The sequence below is a fragment of the Saimiri boliviensis genome, chromosome 2, assembly GCF_048565385.1.
Source record: "Saimiri boliviensis isolate mSaiBol1 chromosome 2, mSaiBol1.pri, whole genome shotgun sequence".
Lineage (NCBI taxonomy): Eukaryota > Metazoa > Chordata > Mammalia > Primates > Cebidae > Saimiri > Saimiri boliviensis.
Window position 1 is genome coordinate 156,711,117 of NC_133450.1, and position 21,849 is coordinate 156,732,965.

Genomic DNA, 21,849 nt, shown 5'->3' on the forward strand with positions numbered 1-21,849 from the left:
AATCCCAGCTACTTAGGAGGCTGAGGCAGGAGAATTGCCTGAGCCCAGGAGGTGGAGGTTGCAGTGAGCCGAGATCGTGCCATTGCACTCCAGCCTGGGTAACAAGAGCGAAACTCCATCTCAAAAAAAAAAAAAAAAGATAATGAGCAACCTCTGTCTGACCTTGACTTCAGTTTCCTCCAGATATCTCAAGTGAGCACCTTCTTCCTCTGAAAAATAATAATAGTAATAATTTTTCTGAAAGTCTCCCTGAATATTGGCAGTTGAGTGCCCATTGACTCAGCTATTTTTTAGAGGAAAACATGCCAAAATGCAGTATGAGCCCTCATGTGAAGCTAGGGCTGTGGGTAAGTGACTTCAACTTTCACCCTTTAAATAAACTTTTGTAGTAAAGAAGACATGCGCTGAATCTGACTTCGTGTGCAGCAATGGCCAGTGCGTTCCCAGCCGATGGAAGTGTGATGGAGATCCCGACTGTGAAGATGGTTCAGATGAAACCCCAGAACAGTGCCGTGAGTGTAACTTGCTTTGGCCTTGAACTTTCCCAAGTTGTTCGGTGTCTCAGATTTCTAAGTATGGCTTAATCTACTACTTGGTATCCATTTCTCTTTGCCTGCCTTAAAGTTTAGGTCAACTGACTCCAGGGTCAGTCAAATCATTACCAGTTTACCAGTCTCCTTAAAAGAATATTCTCCCCGGTCCAACAAGACTGACGTTCTCTTGGGTAGCTTCACTATTGAATACTTAAAACTGAAGTCAGCAGATTCAATCAAAACTCCTTGACTAGGTGCGTAGATTTCAGATGTTTGATTATAATGACTCTGAGCAGATGGTACTCTGGTCCTGGAAGCTAAGTCAAGAAGTGAGGGTTCCCCGTGGGTCAAGCATAAGCTTTTAGAAGCACAGCTTCTCATCTTATTAAAAAGCTATTACTGAAGAGGTAAGGTAGCTAGTAATTGGGTGATATGGTGACTTCTGACACACATGTAACCTAAAGTTACTAAAGTGGAGATCTTACATCTTGTTCTTAAATAAGAGAAACTTCATAGGTTTGCAAATGTATATCTGTGTCCTTAGGAACAAGTCAACGAGACCATAAAGAATGATGGTTTGGGATCGTATAAATTGAAGTCACGTGAATGTCAAGGCGAAGAAAGTCTTAGAGTTCATTTTAAGTCAGTACAGGCCTGTACTGATAGAAGCGCTAAGAAAGAAGGACTAACATGAACAAAATTTAGGTCTGAAATGTGATTATGAAAGAAAATCAAATAGAAAGGAAGATAAGGGTGTTACTTTCAATTTTCTAGATAAGAAGTGAGGAGAGTAATATTGGTCAAGGCAAGTGAGTTAAAAACCTGTGAGCTAAAGACAGGTTGTACAAAGATTCAGCCCCCAGTTTTAGTGGAGAATGACCTGGTCAAGTCAAGAATTAGGGCATATTTCTACTTTGCAAGATGTCCATGTAAAGGAGGTTGTGAAGGAGGCCTGTAAAGGAATCTAGGCAATAGAAGATTTCTTAGTGTTTGAATGTCTGACCTTTCATGCAGTTGAGATTAGGTGACAGTATCTGGGTGTGCCCACTTGATATGCAACAGATAAGTAGTGGTCTAGGAGCAGGCCAGCCAATAAACTTCACCATGCCAAGTAAAACAAAAGCCAGAACTGAGCATGCCATGGGACCTTGAAGGAGTGACAAGGTCAAGGCTGCCAGGTACACTGCCAAGTTGCATAGGTTGGCATAGCTTCTAAGGAACGGAGCTGGTGAAAGAGCTCCCCAAACTTCAGCCGGTTAGTCAAATTTCACCAGGGTGCCAGGCTACTGAGTCACAGGTATTAGCGCTCTCAAGCAGCACAGAAGCAGCAGCTTTGCACTGATCAGTTTTGAGGCTCTTTTGAGACTGTATATCATCAACAGATATGAGAACATGCCGCATAAATGAAATCAGCTGTGGTGCCCATTCTACTCAGTGTATCCCAGTGTCCTGGAGATGTGATGGTGAAAATGATTGTGACAGTGGAGAAGATGAAGAAAACTGTGGTAAGAAGATCAGTGTTGAGTGACGTAACCCAAAGATCCTTTTCCTCAAGCAAGGGTGGGCAGGGGAAACTAACCTACGCATGAAGATGCACTGACATTGACTCACTTTTCAGTGACTTGACTGTCTGCTCAATTAGTTGTCCTACGTAACTGCCCTCAAACCCTGAAAGACATTCATGTGGCAATTCACAATTGCTTGGTGTTTCTGTTAGGCGAATAGAAATAAGAAGGTAAGTCATTCAAGGCACTTCCATGTAGAAGTAGCTCAGGGAAGCAGCAACTGTGTGGGCTTTTGCCTTTGTTGTGATAGTAATTCATGTGTCTTTTGCACTTTGGCTCAATAAAACTAGAAGATGAGTAGGATAGGCAAATACATTCGTAGGTCTAAACTTGATTGGATTGTTGGAATAAATTATTTGAGTGTTTTACAAGCATTTCTTTGCTCCTGAACTAGATTCTGCTATAACTTTTCCAAAAAGAAAAAAAAAAAAAAAAAAAGACACAGAAGCATGAATTAACATCTTACCTCAGATACCCAAAGAAAAGTCTACCCAACTGGTGATACCTTTGTCTCCTGTTACAGTTCCTGTCTCTGAAAGCTAACTCTGTTTCCTATTCTTTCATGTTTCTGATCTTGGAAAATCTTTAATAAAACGCTACATGTTGAAGGTGAGGGCCTGGGAAAATCGCTAGGTTGAACAAACAGTGCTTTGAACGTTCTTTCAAGCTACCGCCCTTTTTAGAGAGCCTCTAAAATCTACAGATTCCAAGTCTGACAAGCATGGGCCTCCTGATAGGGTAGTAGTCAAGGGAGCTCAGGGCATTTGCAGTTGAAACACCAGTCTTGTGTATGGAAGTCACCTTCTGAGGTCAGTACCACTGCACCTAGTCCAATGAGTTTTAGTGTTCAGTCCTAGAACTGAGTTTTCCATATTGGTAAGCCCTGGTGCTGCCAAAGTGTTTCCCTCATAAGTCTAGACTTTGCTTCCCAAGAGAGTCGTGGTCTCTATTCTAATTGCCACCAAATTGTGACCTTGAAACGTTTGGCAGGAATTTAAGTCAAAGTACCAATTGGCTAGTAGGACTAGCTTATCATTGTCAGCATACCTGGATGTTAAATGGTGATTCTAGCCCTGGGAATGACTTTTTAAAAATGGAAAGTGTTTAAGATGACTCGTTATTCCTGATCCATATTTAAAGGACCAAAAAGAGGAACCACGTATGGTAGTATGTGGTTCACCTCTTTTTGGTGATAACATCTTAATGCTTGTTGTGAGTATTACGTTGCATGATATTCTCAACTAGTGCTGTGATCTGGCCTGACAAGCAGTATGCTGATTCAAGGACAACTCAACCTCTCCCTTCCAAATGAAATCCCTTGTTACAGTTTGTTATTACCACTGTCACTTTCACAGTTAATTGTGGTTCTCATCTCAAATTAATTTCCAGTCTTCAACTATTTCTTGGTCCTTTATTTCTTTTCTTCTTTATAGTGTGCCTGCATTTTTTTGTACAATGAGACTGTGTTCTTGATTTAAATCCTCCATTTTAGCCTTTAGGTTGGACTAGTAAGTTAGGATTCATGATTAAAGATCAATGTATTAGATTTTGGGCCAAGAATCTTGAAAGGACCAATCTTGATGCACTTTGAATGGGGCATCCTCTCTCTTAATAGGTAACATAACATGTAGCCCCGACGAGTTCACCTGCTCCAGTGGCCGCTGCATCTCCAGGAACTTTGTGTGCAATGGCCAGGACGACTGCAGCGATGGCAGTGACGAGCTGGACTGTGCCCCGCCAACCTGTGGCACCCATGAGTTCCAGTGCAGCACCTCCTCCTGCATCCCCATCAGCTGGGTGTGCGACGATGACGCAGACTGCTCCGACCAATCTGATGAGTCCCTGGAGCAGTGTGGCCGCCAGCCAGTTATACACACCAAGTGCCCAGCCAGCGAGATCCAGTGCGGCTCTGGCGAGTGCATCCATAAGAAGTGGCGATGCGACGGGGACCCTGACTGCAAGGACGGTAGTGACGAGGTCAACTGTCGTAAGTAGCTTTCTAGCATGGCATGTGCAGTTCTCTGCCCTGTGTCAGCTGGGACCGTTTGCTGGCTTCATTCCATGGTGTTTCCTCTCTTTGCAGCCTCTCGAACTTGCAGACCTGACCAGTTTGAATGTGAGGATGGCAGCTGCATCCATGGTAGCAGGCAGTGTAATGGTATCCGAGACTGTGTTGACGGTTCCGATGAAGTCAACTGCAAAAATGGTGAGGATCTCTTCTTGTTGATTAAGCAATGGATTGCTCTGACCAGACCCACCCATGGAATCTCTCTTCTTTCTCTTTGTAGTTAATCAGTGCCTGGGCCCTGGAAAATTCAAGTGCAGAAGTGGAGAATGCATAGATATCAGCAAAGTATGTAACCAGGAGCAGGACTGCAGGGACTGGAGTGATGAGCCCCTGAAAGAATGTCGTAAGTGAAGGGGTTGCCCAAGTACAGAGCCTGGACATTTGATACAATCCAGCACAGCTAACGCTGTGTAGACCCTGCATGATGGCTGGTTCAACTTTTTAATGCACTGAAGTTCAACTGTAGACTTCAGAGTGAAACTTTATGACTTAAAAGCCCAGGTAGGATAAGCTAGTTTACAGTTTTTGTTTTTTTCTTTTTTCTTTTTTTTCTGAGATGGAGTTTTGCTCTTGTTGCCCAGGCTGGAGTACAGTGATGCAATCTTGGCTCACTGCAACCTCTGCCTCCCATGTTCAAGCAGTCTCCCGCCTCAGCCTTCCAAGTAGCTGGGACTACAGGTGCCCCTCACCATGCCCGGCTATTTTTTTTTTTTTTTGTATATTTAGTAGAGATGAGTTTTCACCATGTTGCCCAGGCTGGTCTCGAACTCCTGACCTCAGATGATCCATCTGTCTTGGCCTCCCAGAGTGCTGGGATTATAGGCATGAGCCACCCTTGTCCGGCCCAAACTCATTTGTAGTTTAACTTCCTTAAATGTATCTGATCAGCATAGATAAACTTGACTAAATGCTGCTTGACCAACTGGTAACTTGCTAAGGAGATAGATAATCCACCCTGAAACACATATCTGTAAAATAAATGATTAGTTATTAGTCAAATCATGAGTTTGACTAGGCCAACTAGGTGAGTTATCACAAATACCCTGGTCTTTAAATGTGAAAGACAGATATGAATTGCAAATAACTTGTCAAGTGACTGCTGCGTTTTTATTTCAGATATAAATGAATGCTTGATAAATAATGGTGGATGTTCCCATATCTGCAAAGACCTAGTTATAGGCTATGAGTGTGACTGTGCAGCTGGGTTTGAACTGATAGATAGGAAAACCTGTGGAGGTGAGTCTAAGAAGAGAACCCGGACCCTGTGGGTGATGGGAAAGGGCGGTATGTACCTAGTAAGGTATAAGAGCAGCAAGACTAACTCTAATTTCCCTCCTAGATATTGATGAATGCCAAAACCCGGGAATCTGCAGTCAAATTTGTATCAACTTAAAAGGCGGTTACAAGTGTGAATGTAGTCGTGGCTATCAAATGGATCTTGCCACTGGCGTGTGCAAGGCAGTAGGTAAATGCACTTGGACTGTTGTTGCTGTTGTACCTTGATGAGTAAGTGCTGTAAAAGGTACACCCAGTGACTTCAGTAGTCATACTAAACATGAAATTGTACTTGAGAACAATGCTGTTCATCTCATAATATAGCGGTACAGGTTAAATAGCAGATCTCTCCCCCAGACGCCTGCTTTAGTCATTCCTTTTGCATATGATACCATGAATACCTACCAGGTTTGCATACTTACTGTTTCCAAAACTTGAATGCAACTCCAGTAAGTGACTTGTTCACCAGCCACCCTGTTGTTGAAGGCTGTAACCCCAGGACTGCCTTCTAAACCATAGGAAGCACTTGCAGGTCCCAGGGGCAGGAACTCCAGAATGGGTACTACTGAAGTATTCCATAATACCTTTACTTTTTAAGTGCTCCTTTGCTGGGAGGAGGGGGTTTAGAAAGATGCTGCCTTCCTCAAGCAAAACTGAGTGACCTTGACTTCCATCTTGCAGGCAAAGAGCCAAGTCTGATCTTTACTAATCGAAGAGACATCAGGAAGATTGGCTTAGAGAGGAAAGAATATATCCAACTAGTTGAACAACTAAGAAACACTGTGGCTCTCGATGCTGACATTGCTGCTCAGAAACTGTTCTGGGCTGATCTAAGTCAAAAGGCCATCTTCAGGTAACTTTCGTGGTTTCTTGACAAGTCATTGCCACTTGGGAAATGATCTGTGGGATAGTTAGGAGGAGTTTCTTTTGTTTCTAGCTTCATTTAGCATCCAATTACCTGGAGACATTAAATCTAACACTAATTATTAAATTTTGTCAGTTCCTAATTAGAAAATAACAATTGTCTATGAAGTAAAAGATGACATCTTTCATATTTTTTATATTTTCTCCCTTTTCTCTACAGTTAATTGAGAACTATTCATTGTTGCTACAAATAGAAATGGTAGTACAGCCTTTTCTTAATGGGAACGATAGCAACTCAGATGATGGATACTGAAACAAATAGCTTCACTTAGAAATTTGTTGTTGTATATAGAATACATACCAGCAACTAGATAATCTACAGCATTATTAATTTAGCATCAGTAAGCAGCCTGGTTAAATAATTTGAGTGGTGAGCTCTGGTGTTAATTCATTGACCATTTTGTAAGCAGAAAGTCCATTCTCCATGCTCTAATGGTGTCAAACTCTTAAATTTCTTGTGACCTATTCTGTTTCAGTGCCTCAATTGATGACAAGGTTGGTAGACATGTTAAAATGATCGACAATGTCTATAATCCTGCAGCCATTGCTGTTGATTGGGTGTACAAGACCATCTACTGGACTGATGCGGCTTCTAAGACTATTTCAGTAGCTACCCTAGATGGAACCAAGAGGAAGTTCCTGTTTAACTCTGACTTGCGAGAGCCTGCCTCCATAGCTGTGGATCCACTCTCTGGGTTTGTAGTCTATGTTTTCCATCATGTAGCCTTTTGGATGGTATCTGTAAATCAGGAGCTTTCTCATACCTGAATTAGTACTAAAATCTCAAGGTTTATCAGCCCTCCACAACAAAGAATTAGAATTAGAATTAGAATTAGAATTAGAATTAGAATTAGAATTAGAATTAGAATTAGAATTAGAATTAGAATTAGAATTCAAGATATCAGTGGTGCCCCAGTTGAGTGACCCTGGGATAGCCTTATTTATATGACAGGTCCTCTCTATCTGACTCTCATATGACTGACTGCTGGTTGACATTAATGAATTAACATTCCTGATTTGATGTGTACCAAAAGCTGTATCCGAACCCTTTTGCCCACTCACTTTCCCTGCAAGTGATTTTTAATTTTTGACTGAATACTTTGCTGGGTTAGAAGAGCAGCTTAGGAGGTTGAGTAAGGCTGTAGTCATCACAGCTGGCTGCCATGCAGCCTCACAGAACTCAATCAGCCAGCCCTGCTGGGAAATTTAAAGGATATTCGTCTTTCACTCCTCTGAAAGAACCGACCTTTTAGAAAGGAAACATATAACCTTGTGATGTCAGACAAACAGATTATTACAGTTAATAATGAGCTTGTAGATTCTTAATGTTCAATTTTACTTACCTGGAACATAATTTAGACCCTTAAATATTACTGTTTGTCATGAGAGATTCCCTTGAGTTTTCTGTTCAAATTTTAAACTTTTGTTTCAAGCTACAACTTTATTCCTTCTAAACCACTGGGGCTTATTTCTCATTTAATCCTTCACAGCTTTGTTTACTGGTCAGACTGGGGTGAACCAGCTAAAATAGAAAAAGCAGGAATGAATGGATTTGATAGACGTCCGCTGGTGACAGTGGATATCCAGTGGCCTAACGGAATTACACTGGGTATGTATGTTCTTCCTCCTTGAACCCCCCCCCCCCACTCAGCCAGCTTCATAGTGCTTCCATTTACCTCCATGGTGAATTCTGGACTAGCAGATGTGTCTACTGCTTCCGTCTAAATTCTAGCAGGAATTTTCGATGGAGTAACTGAGCAACACAAGTAAAATGGTGGATTAACAAATTATGCATTCCCTAATTACTGGCCTGTTGTCCAGTTGGGCCTAATATGTGACACGGATTCAGTGAATCTTGGGTCCTGGGCGCACTCGTACCAAGTATTCCTGGCATGAGTGCCTTAGCATTTCCTGAACTGCAGGCTTTTAACAGTTTTCTTCTGGCTTTTGGGAGGAGAAATGCTAGCCTCTTTTAGTATTTGCTGTAATGTGAGTAACATTTCTTAAGTCATTTAGTTTGAGAATCTCAGGTACCCCGTCAGTCCCCAAAAACAAATGTGGATACAGATTCTGTATGCTGCTTCTCAAGGTTTGCGGGACCCCTGTTCAGAAAGAACCCTGAAAATAGAATACTAATTCATTAGATACTTTAAATGGAAGCCAGAGCAGCAGTGGCTTATCATGTAATGACAATTCTTTTCCTACCTAGACCTTATAAAAAGCCGCCTCTATTGGCTTGATTCTAAGTTGCACATGTTATCCAGCGTGGACTTGAATGGCCAAGATCGTAGGATAGTACTAAAGTCTCTGGAGTTCCTAGCTCATCCTCTTGCACTAACGATATTTGAGGTAAGATGTGTCTCACATCGAAGTGTGTACCTTTGAGCTACTGTAGCACTTTGAGGAGAAATAAAAGGCACATGGGGAAGAGGGAAGAGCAGCGGAGCATGGCTTGAGAAACTGCTTTTACTTAAAACCTGGTACAAATTGGACACTAATTCCCAGAAGAACTTCTAACCTAAACTTGATTCTTTCACAGTTTCATATCTAGTGTCCCAGATCAGCATTCAATAGACTTGGTCCATTAAATGGGAAGTAAATGATGATGACCTTAGAAATGGACTTGTGTTAATCCTGGATGTACATGCTAATTGAGGGGTTCTGTTTCAGGATCGTGTCTACTGGATAGATGGGGAAAATGAAGCAGTCTATGGTGCCAACAAATTTACTGGATCAGAGCTAGCCACTCTCGTCAACAACCTTAACGATGCCCAAGACATCATTGTCTATCATGAACTTGTACAGCCATCAGGTACTGTGGAGAAACTGTCCTTAATAACCACTTTAAGGGAAGCAGCATGACACAGAACCTGCTGGATGTCAGTTGCTCTTGGCAACTCAGCATTCTTTAAAAGGGAACTTTTGCCCTGCTGTATCCTACCTCAAACATTTCACACATTATCTTTTTTATTTCTGCTGTCTTAGAGAAATGGCTCCTCAACTTCAGCTCCTAGCTTCCTCCCAAGCCTCAAGTGTCAGAACTTTTATTTCTGTTTTATCTGTGTCCCCTTGGCCTTAAGCCCCTCTTGCTAAGACTTTTTCAGTAACCTCCAAAGTAGCTTTTGTGCTACAAACTTTCTCTCCTGTTAGTTTGCTAGGATTGTTGCAAGGAAGTACCACAAACTGCCTTAAACAACAGAAATTTATTGTGTCAAAGTTCTGGAGGGCAGAAGTCTGAAACCAAGGTGCCAACCGGGTTGGTGCCTGCAGAGTGCTGTGAGGAAAGGGTCTGCTCCAAGCTGCTTTTCTTGGTTTGTTGATGGTGCTCTTCCCCCCGTGTCTCTTCACACCATCTTTCCTCTGTATATGCTTGTGTCCAGAGTTCCTTTTGTTTTTTGAGACTGCGTCTTGTTCTGGCACCCAGGCTGCAGTACAGTGGCACAATCTTGGCTCACTGCAACCTCCACCTCCTGTGTTCAAGCAATTCTTGTGCCTCAGCCTCCCAAGTAGCTGGGACTACAGAAGTGAGCCACTGTGCCCAGCTAATTTTTGTATTTTTGGTAGAGATGGGGTTTCACCATGTTGGGCAGACTGGTCTCAAACTCCTGACCTCAAGTAATCTGCCTACCCCTGCATGAGCTGTAATACCAGTTATTTTTAATTCCAGCCCACCTTATTGACCTCATTTTAACTTGATGACCTCTGTAAATATCCTATATCCAAATGAGGTAATATTCTGAGGTACTAAGACTTCAGAATAAATTTTAGGGAGGAACACAAGTCAGATCCTAACACCTGTTTTCCTTTGTGACACACCCGATACAGGATTTGTAGCTTCTCAAACACATCAGGTCTCCTGCTGAAAACACTTACCTGGTTCTATGTAAATAAAACCTTCAAAGCTTTTTAAGGCTGAGTTTCCTTCTACTTTGTTGGAGCGAGTCAAGAGAAAACCAGGAGAACATACCTAGTCTCCTTCCTCTGAGCCTTCATGCTAAGCCTTGGGCCAACAGTAAGAGCCAGTCCTGGTCCCACACCTCCCTTGTTTGACACCTATCTCTTAAAGACAGAACTTTTACAGTCTCTCTCCAAGAGGTTGCTTTGAATCTGGTGTCCTTAGAGCACTCTGCCTATAACTTTATACTTACTCTTCCTTGATATTGCTCTCATTTGGAGGATTGACAGAGGAGACAAGCTCTTGGGGACAAGGACTCGGGTCTTCAACATGTAGAACAAAGCTTTATATATACTAGGCACTGGAATACCATTTTAATGGTATTTATTTTTCCTGACTAGGTAAAAATTGGTGTGAAGAAGACATGGAGAATGGAGGATGTGAATACCTATGCCTGCCAGCACCACAGATTAATGATCACTCTCCAAAATATACCTGTTCCTGTCCCAGTGGGTACAATCTGGAGGAAAATGGCCGAGACTGCCAAAGTAAGGCTTTTGTGTTTCAACCACAAGTAGAACATACAACAAGCAATATGATTAAGACACAAACTATACCAAGTAGCTTGGATTTTTAAGAATTCTGTTTTAACTAATTCTTTGAATCGATTTGAGAAGATATCTCTATTGTTGTATGCCAGCTTACTATGACATTTCTTTAGAACTGGCTTTAATGCATTTCAACATGTCTCTGCAAAGGACATGAACTCATTTTTCTTATGGCTGCATAGTATTCCATGACGTATAAGTGCCACAGTTTCTTTATCCAGTCTATCATTGATGGGCGTTAGGGTTGGTTCCAAGTATTTGCTGTTGTGAAGAGTGCCACGATAAACATAGGTGTGCATGTGTCTTTATAATAGAATGATTTATAATCCTTTGGGTATATACCCAGTCATGGAATTGCTGGGTCAAATGGCATTTCTAGTTCTAGATCCTTGAGGAATGGCCACACTGTCTTCCACAGTGGTTGAACTAATTTACACTGTCACCAATAGTGTAAACGTGTTCCTATTTCTCCACATCCTCTCCAGCAGGTGTCTCCTGACTTTTTGATGATTGCCATTCTAAGTGGCATGAGATGATATGTCAATGTTGTTTTGATTTGCATTTTTCTAATAACCAGTGAAGATGGACTTTTTTCCGTATGTCTGTTGCTGCATAATTTCTTCTTTTCAGAAATGTCTGTTCATATCCTTTGCCCACTTTTTGATGGGGTTGTTTTTTTTCTTGTAAATTTAAGTTCTTTGTAAATTCTAAATATTAGCCCTTAGTCAGATGGGTAGATTACAAAAATATTTTCCCATTCTGTTAGTTGTCGGTTCACTCTAATGATAGCTTCTTTTGCTGTGTATAAGCTCTTTAGTTTAATTAGATCCCATTTGTCTGTTTTGGCTTGTTGCCATTGCTTTGGTGTTTTAGTCATGAGGTCTTTACCCATGCCTGTGTCCCTAATGGTATTGCCTAGGGTTTCTTCCAGGATTTTTATGGTGTCAGGTCTTGTGTTTACATCTTTAATCCATCTGGAGTTAAATTTAGTTTAAGGTGTAAGGAAGGGATCCAGTTTCAGCTTTCTGCATGTGGCTAGCCAGTTTTCCCAACACCATTTATTAAATAGGGTATCTTTTCCCCATTGCTTGTTTTTATCAGGTTTGTCAAAGATCAGATGGCTGTAGGTGTGAGGCTTCTGTTCTGTTCCAGTAGTCTGTATCTCTGTTTTGGTACCAATGCTATGCTATTTGATTACTGTAGACTTGTAGTATAGTTTGAAGTCAGGTAGGTGATGCTTGCAGCTTTGTTGTTTTTGCTTAAGATTGTCTCGGCTATGCAGACTCTTCTTCGGTTCCATATGAAGTTTAAGGTGGTTTTTTCCAATTCTGTGAAGAAAGTCAATGGTAGCTTGATGGGGATAGCATTGAATGTATAAACTACTTTGGGCAGTGTGGCCATTTTTATGATATTGATTCTTCCTAATCATGAGCATGGAATATTTTTCCATCTGTTTGTGTCCTGTCTCATTTCCTTGAGCAGTGGTTTGTAGTTCTCCTTAAAGAAGTCCTTCACATCCCTTGTGAATAAGGATGTGAATACAGTTGTGAAAACAACTGTATTCCTAGGTATTGTATTCTCTTTGTGGCAGTTGTGAATGGGAGTCCACTCGTGATTTGGCTCTCTGTTTGTCTGTTAATTGGTGTATAAGAATGCTTGTGATTTCTGCACATTGATTTTTGTATCCTGAGACTTTGCTGAAGTTGCTTATCAGGCTAAGGAGATGGGGGCTGACATGATGGGTTCTTCTAAATATACCATCATGTCATCTGCAAATAGAGACAATTTGACTTCCTCTTTTCCTGATTGAATATCCTTTCTTTTTCTTGCCTGATTGCCCTGGCCAGAACTTCCAGTATTGTTTTGAATAGGAGTGGTAAGAGAAGACACCCTTGTCTTTTGCCAGTTTTCAAAGGAAATGCTTCCTGTTTTTGCCTACTCAGTATGATATTGGCTATGGGTTTGACATAACTAGCTCTTATTATTTTTGAGATATGTTCCAGTGACACCTAGTTTATTGAGAGTTTTTAGCATCAAGGGCTGTTGAATTCTGTCAAAGGCCATCTCTGCATCTATTGAGAAAATCATGTGGTTTTTGTCTTTGGTTCTGTTTATGTGATGGATTGCGTTTATTTGCATATGTTGAAGCAGCCTTGCATCGCAGGGATGAAGCTGATTTTATTGTGATGGATAAGCTTTTTAATGTGCTGTTGGATTTGATTTGCCAGGATTTTATTGGGGATTTTCACATCAATGTTCTTCATGGATATTGGCCTGAAATTTTCTTTGGTTGTTGTGTCTCTACCAGGTTTTGGTATCAGGATGATGTTGATCTCATAAAATGAGTTAGGGAGGATTCCTTCTCTTACTATTGTTTAGCATAGTTTCAGAAGGAATGGTACCAGCCCCTCTTTGTACCTCTGGTAAAATTTGGCTGTGAACCTATCTGGTCCTGGACATTTTTTGGATGGTAGGCTATTAATTGGTGCCTCAACTTCAGACCTTGTTAGTGGTCTAATGACTTCTTCCTGGTGTAGTCTTGGGAGGGTGTAAGTGTCCAGGAATTTATCCATTTCTTCTAGATTTTGTGGTTTATTTGCCTATAGCATTTATAGTGTTCTCTGATGATAGTTTGTATTTCTGTGGGATCAGTGGTGATATCCCCTTTATCATTTTTTATTGCATCTGTTTGATTGATTCTTCTCTCTCTTATTAGTCTGCATAGTGGCATATCTATTTTATTGATCTTTTCAAAAAACCAGCTCCTGGATTTATTGATTTTTTGAAGGTGTCCCTCCTTCAGCTCTGCTCTGATCTTAGTTACTTAATGTCTTCTGCTAGCTCGTGAATTTGTTTGCTCTTGCTCCTCTGGTTTTTTAATCGTGATGTTACTGTGTCGATTTTAGATCTTTCCTGCTTTCTCTTGTGGGCATTTAGTGCTATCAATTTCCCTCTTCACACTGCTTAAAATTGTCCCAGAGAGAGATTCTGGTACATTGTGTCTTCATTTTCACTGGTTGCATAGAACATCTTTATTTCTGCCTTCATTTCATTATTTATCCAGTAGTCATTCAGGAGCAGGTTGTTCCATTTTCATGTATTTGTGCGGTTTTCTAATTTGATTGGAGAGACTGTTAAAATTTCTGTTCTTTTGCACTTGCTGAGGAGTGTTTTACTTCCAATTATGTGGTCAGTTTTAGAGTAGGTGTGATGTGGTACTGAGAAGAATGTATATTCTCTGGTTTTGGGGTAGAGATTTCCGCAGATGTCTATTAGGTCTGCTTAGTCCAGAGCTCAGTTCAGTCCTGAACATTCTTGTTAATTTTCTGTCTCAGTCTAATACTGGCAGAGGGGTGTTAAAGTCTCCCATTAATACTGTGTGGGAATCTCAGTCTCTTTTTAGGTCTTTAAGAACTTGCTTTATTTATCTGGGTCTTCCTGTATTGGGAGTGTATATGTTTAGGATACTTAGCTCTTCTTGTTGCATTCATCCTTTTACCATTATGTCATGCCCTTCTTTGTCTCTTTTGATCGTTGTTGCTTTAAAGTCTGTTTTAGCAGAGACTAGGATCGCCACCCCTGCTTTTTTTTTGCTCTCCATTTGCTTGGTAAATCTTCCTCCATCCCTTTAATTTTGAGCCTATGTGTGTCTTTGCACGTGAGATGGATCTCTGGAATACAGCACACCAATGGGTCTTCACTCTATCTAATTTGCTAGTCTGTGTCTTTTAATTGGGGCATTTAGCCCATTTACATTTAAATTCACCTATAATATTGTTAAAATTGTTATATATTATATATAAATATATATAAATATAAATATAAATAAATATAAATATATATAAATATATAATATATAAAATTGTTATATATAATATTGTTAATATTGTTAACATTTAAGGTTAATGTTTTTATGTGTGAATTTGATCCTCCCATTTTGATGCTAGCTTGCTGTTTTGCTTGTTCATTGATGCAGTTTCTTCATAGTGTTGATGGTCTTTACAATTTGGTATATCTTTTGCAGTGGCTGGTTCTGGTTGTTCCTTTCCATGTTTAGTGCTTCCTTCAGGAGCTCTTGTAAATCAGGCCTGATAATGACAAAATCTATCAGCAGTTGCTTGTACATAAAGGATTTTATTTCTCCTTGGCTTATGAAGCCTAGTTTCACTGGATATGAAATTCTGGGTTGAAAATTCTTTTAAGAATGTTGAATATTGGCCCCCACTCTCTTTTTGCTTGTAGAGTTTCTGCCAAGAGATTGGCTGTGAGTCTGATGGAGTTCCCTTTGTAGGTAAACTGACCTTTCTCTCTGGCTCCCTTTAGCATTTTTCCTTAATTAATTTCAATCCTGGTGAATCTGGCGATTATGTGTCTTGGGGTTGTTCTCCTCAAGGAGCATCTTTAGGGTGTTCTCTGTATTTCCTGAATTTGAATGTTGGCCTGCCTTGCTGGGTTGGGGAAGTTCTGGAAGTTCTCCTGGATAATATCCTGAAGAGTGTTTTCCAGCTTAGTTTCATTGTCCCTGTCACTTTCAGGTACACCGAAGAAATGTAGATTTGCTGTTTTCACATAATCTCATATTTCTGGGAGACTTTATTTTATTGAGTTGATCTTCAATCTCTGATATCCTTTCTTCTGCGTGATCGATTTGGCTATTGAAACTCGTGTATGCTTCACAAAGTTCTCATACTGTGGTTTTCAGCTCCATGAGGTCATCTCTGTTGTTCTCTATGCTGGTTATTCTAGTTAGCATTTCATCTAACCTTTTTTTGAAGGGTCTTAATTTCTTTGCATTGGGTTAGTACATGCTCCGTTAGCTTGGAGAAGTTTGTTATGACCCACCTTCTGAAGCTTGCTCCTGTCAATTAATCATACTCATTTTTTGTCCAGTTTTGTTCCCTTGCTTATGATCCATTGGAGGAGAGAGTCATTCTGGGTTTTGTAGTTTTCAGCCTTTTTACAGGGGTTTATTGAAGTTTAGTCTTTGAAGTTGGTGACCTTTGGATGGGGTCTCTTTGTGGATGATTTTTCTGTTGATGTTGAGGCTATTTCTTTCTGTGTGTTGGTTTTCCTTCTAACAGTCAAGTTCCTCTGCTGTAGGACTGCTGGTGGTCCACTCCAGACCCTGCTTGCCTGAGAATCATCAGCAAGGGCTGCAGAACAGCAGAGACTGCTGCCTGTAGCTTAGTCCCAGCAGATGCCAGCCAGAGGTCTCTTGTATGAGGTGCCTGTCAGCCCCTGCTGGAGAATGTGTCCCAGTCAGGATCCACTGGGGTCAAGGAGCCCCTTGAGGGGGCATTCTATCCCTTATCAGAGCTCGAATGCTGTTCTGGGAGATCCACTGTTCCCTTCAGAGCAGCCAGGCAGGGACGTTTAAGTCTGCTGAAGCTGTACCTACAAGTGCCTCTTTTCCCAGGTGCTCTTTGTCAGGAAGGTGGGGGCTTTAGAAGTCCCTGATGGGCTGCTGCCTTTTTTCAGAGATGCCCTGCCCAGCAAGGAGGGAGTCTGGTGACACAGTCTGCCTGCAGAGGCCTTGCTGAGCTGTCATGGGCTCTGCCCAGTTGCGGTGAAAACTTCCCTGTGAGTTTGTTTACACAGGCAAGGTTAAAACTGCCTACCTGAGCTTCAGCAATGGTGGACACCCCTCCCCTTCACTGAGCCATAACAACCCTGGCCAAGCTGACTGCTGTGCTGGCTGCAAGAATTTCGAGCCAGCGGATCTTAGCTTGCTGGTCTTCATGAGGGTGGGACCTGCCGAGCCACATCACTTGGCTCCCTGGTTTCAGCCCCTCTTTTTCAGGAAACTTAATGGTTCTGTCTCTCTGGATTCCCGGTGCAACTGGAGTTAAAAAAAAAAAATTGCAGCTGGTTTGGTATTTTCCCAAATGGCTGCCCAGTTTTATGCTGGAAACCCAGGGCACTGGTGGTGTAGGCACCAGAAGGAATCTCCTGGTCTGCAGGTTGTGAAGACCATGGGAAAAGTTCCTAATGGCTTACCTTCATGAGGAGCAGGAGATCCTCAGCCCCTTGCACTTCCCGAGTTGGGCAGTGCCCCACCCTGCTTTGGCTCACCCTCCTTGGGCTGCACCCACTGTCTAACCAGTCCCAGTGAGATGAACCACATACCTCGGTTGGAAATGCGGAGATCACCCACCTTCCTCTTCGCTCTCACCAGGGGCTGCGCACAGGAGCTCTTCCTATTTGGCCATCTTGCCAGTAAACTTTTACCTGGTTTTAAAATAACCTATTGTATGGCTTGTCTGGACAAAACAGCCAGCCATTCTGGAACCTTGGCATTAACCAGGTTCTTGGTTTTTATAACTCAGGTACTGCAACTACTGTGACTTACAGTGAGACAAAAGATACGAACACAACAGAAATTTCACCAACTAGTGGACTAGTTCCTGGAGGTATTGAGATTAACAGTTTGCAGTTCTGAACTCAACTAACAGCTACACTCTTTGAGTCTATGACTTAAATAATTAATGCAGCCTTTAACTACTAGTTCTGCGCCAATTGGTAACCTATATTTAAACTCCATATCTTATCCTGACTGACCATTAAGGTTTCTAATAGAGAACTGTCAGTGAAATGGCAATTACAGCATGTGACTCAAATACTTCTAGGCCAGAGTTGTTCCTGGTATTCACTTGTAGTAGATACTGAACATCAATACTGGATGCAAAGGTTTTGGCTCCTTACCTGATGGGTTAATTTCTAAGCCTGAATACAGCCCCTTCCAAACTGATTCCTTTTATTCCTCTGTAGGAATCAATGTGACCACAGCAGTCTCAGAAGTCAGTGTTCCCCCAAAAGGGACTTCCGCTGCATGGGCCATTCTTCCTCTCTGTAAGTAGATTTCCTAAACATCTGGATTCAAGAACTTCTTAGATACAGATGAACACTTGTTGTTCATCTGCAGCTACCCCGTTCCTGGCCCTTTATTCTGTAATAGCACTTACGACACTGAATTCCATCCACTTTCTCCCCCACATGGTACACTAAATTAAGTCTCCTATCTTACTCTTCAGTTGTGCCCTTGACACAGTAATTGGCATGATAAATGTTCAACAGTCAATGAAAGGTACTTACTGCTCTCTACTTCAGCACTGTTAGCCTGGCTTATCCCCTTTCACAATAAGTCCCTTTAGTGTATGGTTCTGTTCCCCTTTGAAATGTGTGTAATGCTTCATACAGAGGAGATGCACAAATGCTTAAATGCTTTCTTAAAGAGTTATAGGACTCGTTGAGGGTAAATTAAAAGCAGTTAAGAATTTTCAAACCTATGAAAAAGGGCCTCTAAAACTAAGGACTTTGCTGTAATAGCTGCTTTGTCCAAATTACTAGATTCCAAGCTTAGCTAGCACAGCAGGACCACCTGAATAGCTCTCCAGAATCTTCTGCAACTTTAATTTGGTCAGCTTAAGGTGGAACCCAGGACTCTGCACTTGCCTGAATGGATGTCGCTATCCCAGCTCCAGAGCGTAGAACTACCTCTGGGCTGAACTTGCTTCAAGGTGCTGGCCCATGTTAATTCCAACTTCTAGTTAACCTAGCTCAATAAAACATGACACTTTTACTAATGTCAATTATTATGGATTCCTGAACATCATTACCTTTCTTGTATGTTCCAACACTAGACTTAGCTCACTTACCTACTGTCTGATTTTTTTTCAGTGCTCTTAATGATGGCAGCAGTAGGTGGCTACTTGATGTGGCGGAATTGGCAACACAAGAATATGAAAAGCATGAACTTTGACAATCCTGTGTACTTGAAAACCACTGAAGAGGACCTCTCCATAGACATTGGTAGACACAGTGCTTCTGTTGGACACACGTACCCGGCAGTAAGTCAGCTTTGAGTCTTTAAACACCATGGCTTGAAGTCACATGTTTCAGAAAGGAGACCGGGGCCAGAGAGAGCCATTAGGATGATGGAGTCACCAAACACCTCATCTGCTACCTGGATATTAGACAGTGGAGCCTGTTAGAACATAAGTCAGTCAGTTGATCAGCATCTAACCATCATCCAGTAGCAAGTGGGTGAACTTAAGGTCACCACTATATTAAGATGTTTTTGCTTATTGAAATAACATGTAAATATTAGCATGAACCAAATAGCTCTTTAAATCCCTTGCCTACTCTATATCTGAAAGTAAATTAGCATATCATATAGAGGGAAGTTGGCTCAAAGTCAGTGGTGTATTGAGTAAGATTCACATAGCCAAAATTACTATATGCTGTGTTTTAAATAGTATCCCATCACACTTAGCATAGCGAGCTTTTCTTCCAGCAGTAGTCATCACTTGTTCTTCAGATGAAACCCAAGTGGAGTATTTGGCCTTCACATAGGGAACAGGCTGAAGAAAACAAGTACAGACCACTCCCCTCTCAAGCTCTGGTGAAACACAGAACAGTGGTCAGGTATTGACATGCATACAGCTTTTCACATTTTTCTCCAAGACTTACAGGCAGAAATCAGTCACACTGTCCTAACTCACTACCCAGCAGGTACAGTTGAATTCTGGTTAAATGCATGAGTGTACAACTTGTCAGTCTTTCGTATCTGACTTTTCTTCTGGGCACTCTGTCTTTGAATGACCAACTCAAAAGCAAGGTCCATTTTAAAGACTATTTGCCACGAGTGAGTGATCAGCACGCTTACTCCATACTACTTCTTTTCCACAGATATCAGTTGTAAGCACAGATGATGATCTAGCCTGACTTCTGAGACAAGTCTTGACCTCTGAGGTCTAAACCAGTAATAACCCCGTCGGAATGGTAACAGAGCCAGCACCTGAAGTCTCTTTCTTCCTCTCGTCTGGAAGAACATCAAGATTCCTTTGCGTGGATCAAGCTTGTGTACTTGACCATTTTTATATTACTTTTGTAAATATTCTTGTCCACATTCTACTTCAGCTTCGGATGTGGTTACCAAGTATCTGTAACCCTTGAATTTCTAGACAGTATTGCCACCTCTGGCCAAATATGCACTTTCCCTAGAAAGCCATATTCCAGCAATGAAATTTGTGCTATAGTGTATACCACCTGTACATACATTGTATAGGCCATCTGTAAATATCCCAGAGAACAATCACTATTCTTAAGCACTTTGAAAATATTTCTATGTAAATTATTGTAAAACTTTTTCAATGGTTGGGACAATGGCAATAGGATAAAACGGGTTACTAAGATGAAATTGCCAAAAAAAATTTGTAAACTAATTTTGTACGTATGAATGAAATCTTTGACCTCAGTGGAGGTTTGCAAAGACTGAGTGTTCAAACTACTGTACATTTTTTTTTCAAGTGCTCAAAAATTAAACCAAGCAGCTTAACCATGGTTTGTGCCTGTTCCTCTAGGATAAACTCCTAGCCTGAGTAGTATCAAGTGTTCTAACTAAACATGTGAGGCATAGTTCTTGATGTTGTATAACTAAGCCTGTAACTGGGCTAGTTTCTCTTACACCCAAGTACTAGCTGAAAAATGAAGTGCTATTTAACATGTGCTCCCGAAATATTTCCTACTGTGTAAAAGAAGCTGGCTTAGTCTGTACCTAGAATTCCTCTTGCTTAGAGGAGTTTCTTTTCTCATTAACTTGTTTCCTAATCGAGAAAAATGTCCTAAGATTTCTATGAATTCTGCTTCTTATAGTTAAGTCTCTGTTTTCCATGTTCTGTCATTTATATAGGTCAAGGACAAGTGCCTTCTAAGGCATGGATAAGGGCTTTATTCTTATAAAAGTCTAGACTGTCTTACTGTGAAGATGGCCAAGGAGGATAGCAAGCAATGCCATTCTTGAACAATCTAAGGCAGGGTTCTCAGTGTGGCCATGGGAACAGAAGCATCTGCATCACCTGAGAATGTGTTAGAAATGCAAGTTCTCAGCCCCATCCCAGATCTACTGAATCAGAAACTCTAGGGGTAGGGCTGAAAGCTGCTTTCATGAGCCCTTCAGGCAATACTGATGTAAACTAAAGCTTAAAATTGCTGTTTTAATGTGACTTCATGAAGACTATACTTGTAATATCACTTAAATTATTATCCTGGCTGGCATAGGGCAGATTCTTACTATGGACAATTTCTGGAACTTACAGTATGAAGAGCAGATGAGTCGTCTGAATGTTCCTTTAGGTTGGCCATGACTTTCTCTGAAGTCTCAGGAAGCCTGGAAGCAAGGGAAGACAGGAGACTTGCAGCACTGGCTGGGTGCTGTGCGTCCCGAGCGCGGTGCAGAGTTAGACTGCGGAAGGTCCAGCAGTTCCTCTGGGATTACGTGACCGACCCACACGGTAGCAAGAGGATGAAGAGAAGACGCATCAGTGGATGACTCGTATTTCACTTGCTTATGTAATATAAGGCAGTGACCATCTTGCTTGTGGCTTAAGCAAGGAAATCAGTATTACTAGATGAAGGGGAAGTTGATTCTGTTGTCTTAAGGCACGCCCCCTTGTGATTTTGGTCCATTGAATGAAAAAGAAAAGATAGCCTTGGACCTTTTTTTCAAGGGAAGTATGGAGGACAAGCAGGTAGAAGGAAAAGGACGTAGTCGTGAATAGAGAACTGTCTGCTCTCCGCCTTGTTCTTACCTTGCATTTAGTCATCACACGGAACAAGATGTGGCCTGCTGACGGGGAGTAGCTGAAGTGCCTATTTGGTAAGCAGGTTAGTATTCATCATGAACGCTGAAAGCCATTCCAGAGTCTGGCTGCTGCTCTGACCCTGTTATGGTACAAAAAACACAGATTTTTTTTTTTTTTTTTTTTTTTTTACCCGGAGTAATACCAAATTCCCTTTTAGAAGCTTAAAGTTTGATACTCATGCTTTCCCCATTATAAGGATTATACAGTATTAATTAATCCTAAGGCCCAAAGTTTGTTTTGGTAAATAAAGCATTATTCTTCATCATCATCATCATCTTTTGAATTCCTGTCGCTGGTATGATCTTTCAGGTTCTGGGTACAAATTTCCAACCTTCAAA

The 21,849-nt window shown here is 41.3% G+C and overlaps 1 protein-coding gene across 4 annotated transcripts in view; it reads left to right on the forward strand.

Annotated features, from left to right (window-relative positions):
- Positions 1–21,645, forward strand: part of VLDLR (very low density lipoprotein receptor) — a 39,190-nt gene extending 17,545 nt beyond the window's left edge. Inside the window, exons 3-19 of one of the 4 annotated variants that reach the window (XM_003935654.4) lie at positions 390–512; positions 1,916–2,038; positions 3,714–4,085; positions 4,182–4,304; positions 4,387–4,509; positions 5,283–5,402; positions 5,506–5,631; positions 6,123–6,294; positions 6,842–7,060; positions 7,856–7,974; positions 8,575–8,714; positions 9,036–9,177; positions 10,662–10,808; positions 17,195–17,278; positions 17,637–17,717; positions 18,546–18,715; positions 19,557–21,645. In XM_003935654.4, coding sequence (XP_003935703.1) covers positions 390–512; positions 1,916–2,038; positions 3,714–4,085; positions 4,182–4,304; positions 4,387–4,509; positions 5,283–5,402; positions 5,506–5,631; positions 6,123–6,294; positions 6,842–7,060; positions 7,856–7,974; positions 8,575–8,714; positions 9,036–9,177; positions 10,662–10,808; positions 17,195–17,278; positions 17,637–17,717; positions 18,546–18,715; positions 19,557–19,592 — 2,420 coding nt within the window. In that variant the 3' untranslated portion in view covers positions 19,593–21,645. The remainder of the gene's footprint in view (positions 1–389; positions 513–1,915; positions 2,039–3,713; positions 4,086–4,181; positions 4,305–4,386; positions 4,510–5,282; positions 5,403–5,505; positions 5,632–6,122; positions 6,295–6,841; positions 7,061–7,855; positions 7,975–8,574; positions 8,715–9,035; positions 9,178–10,661; positions 10,809–17,194; positions 17,279–17,636; positions 17,718–18,545; positions 18,716–19,556) is intronic. The other 3 variants (XM_039461476.2, XM_003935653.4, XM_039461477.2) reach the window with 3 other exon arrangements.
- The last annotated feature ends 204 nt before the right edge of the window (positions 21,646–21,849 follow it).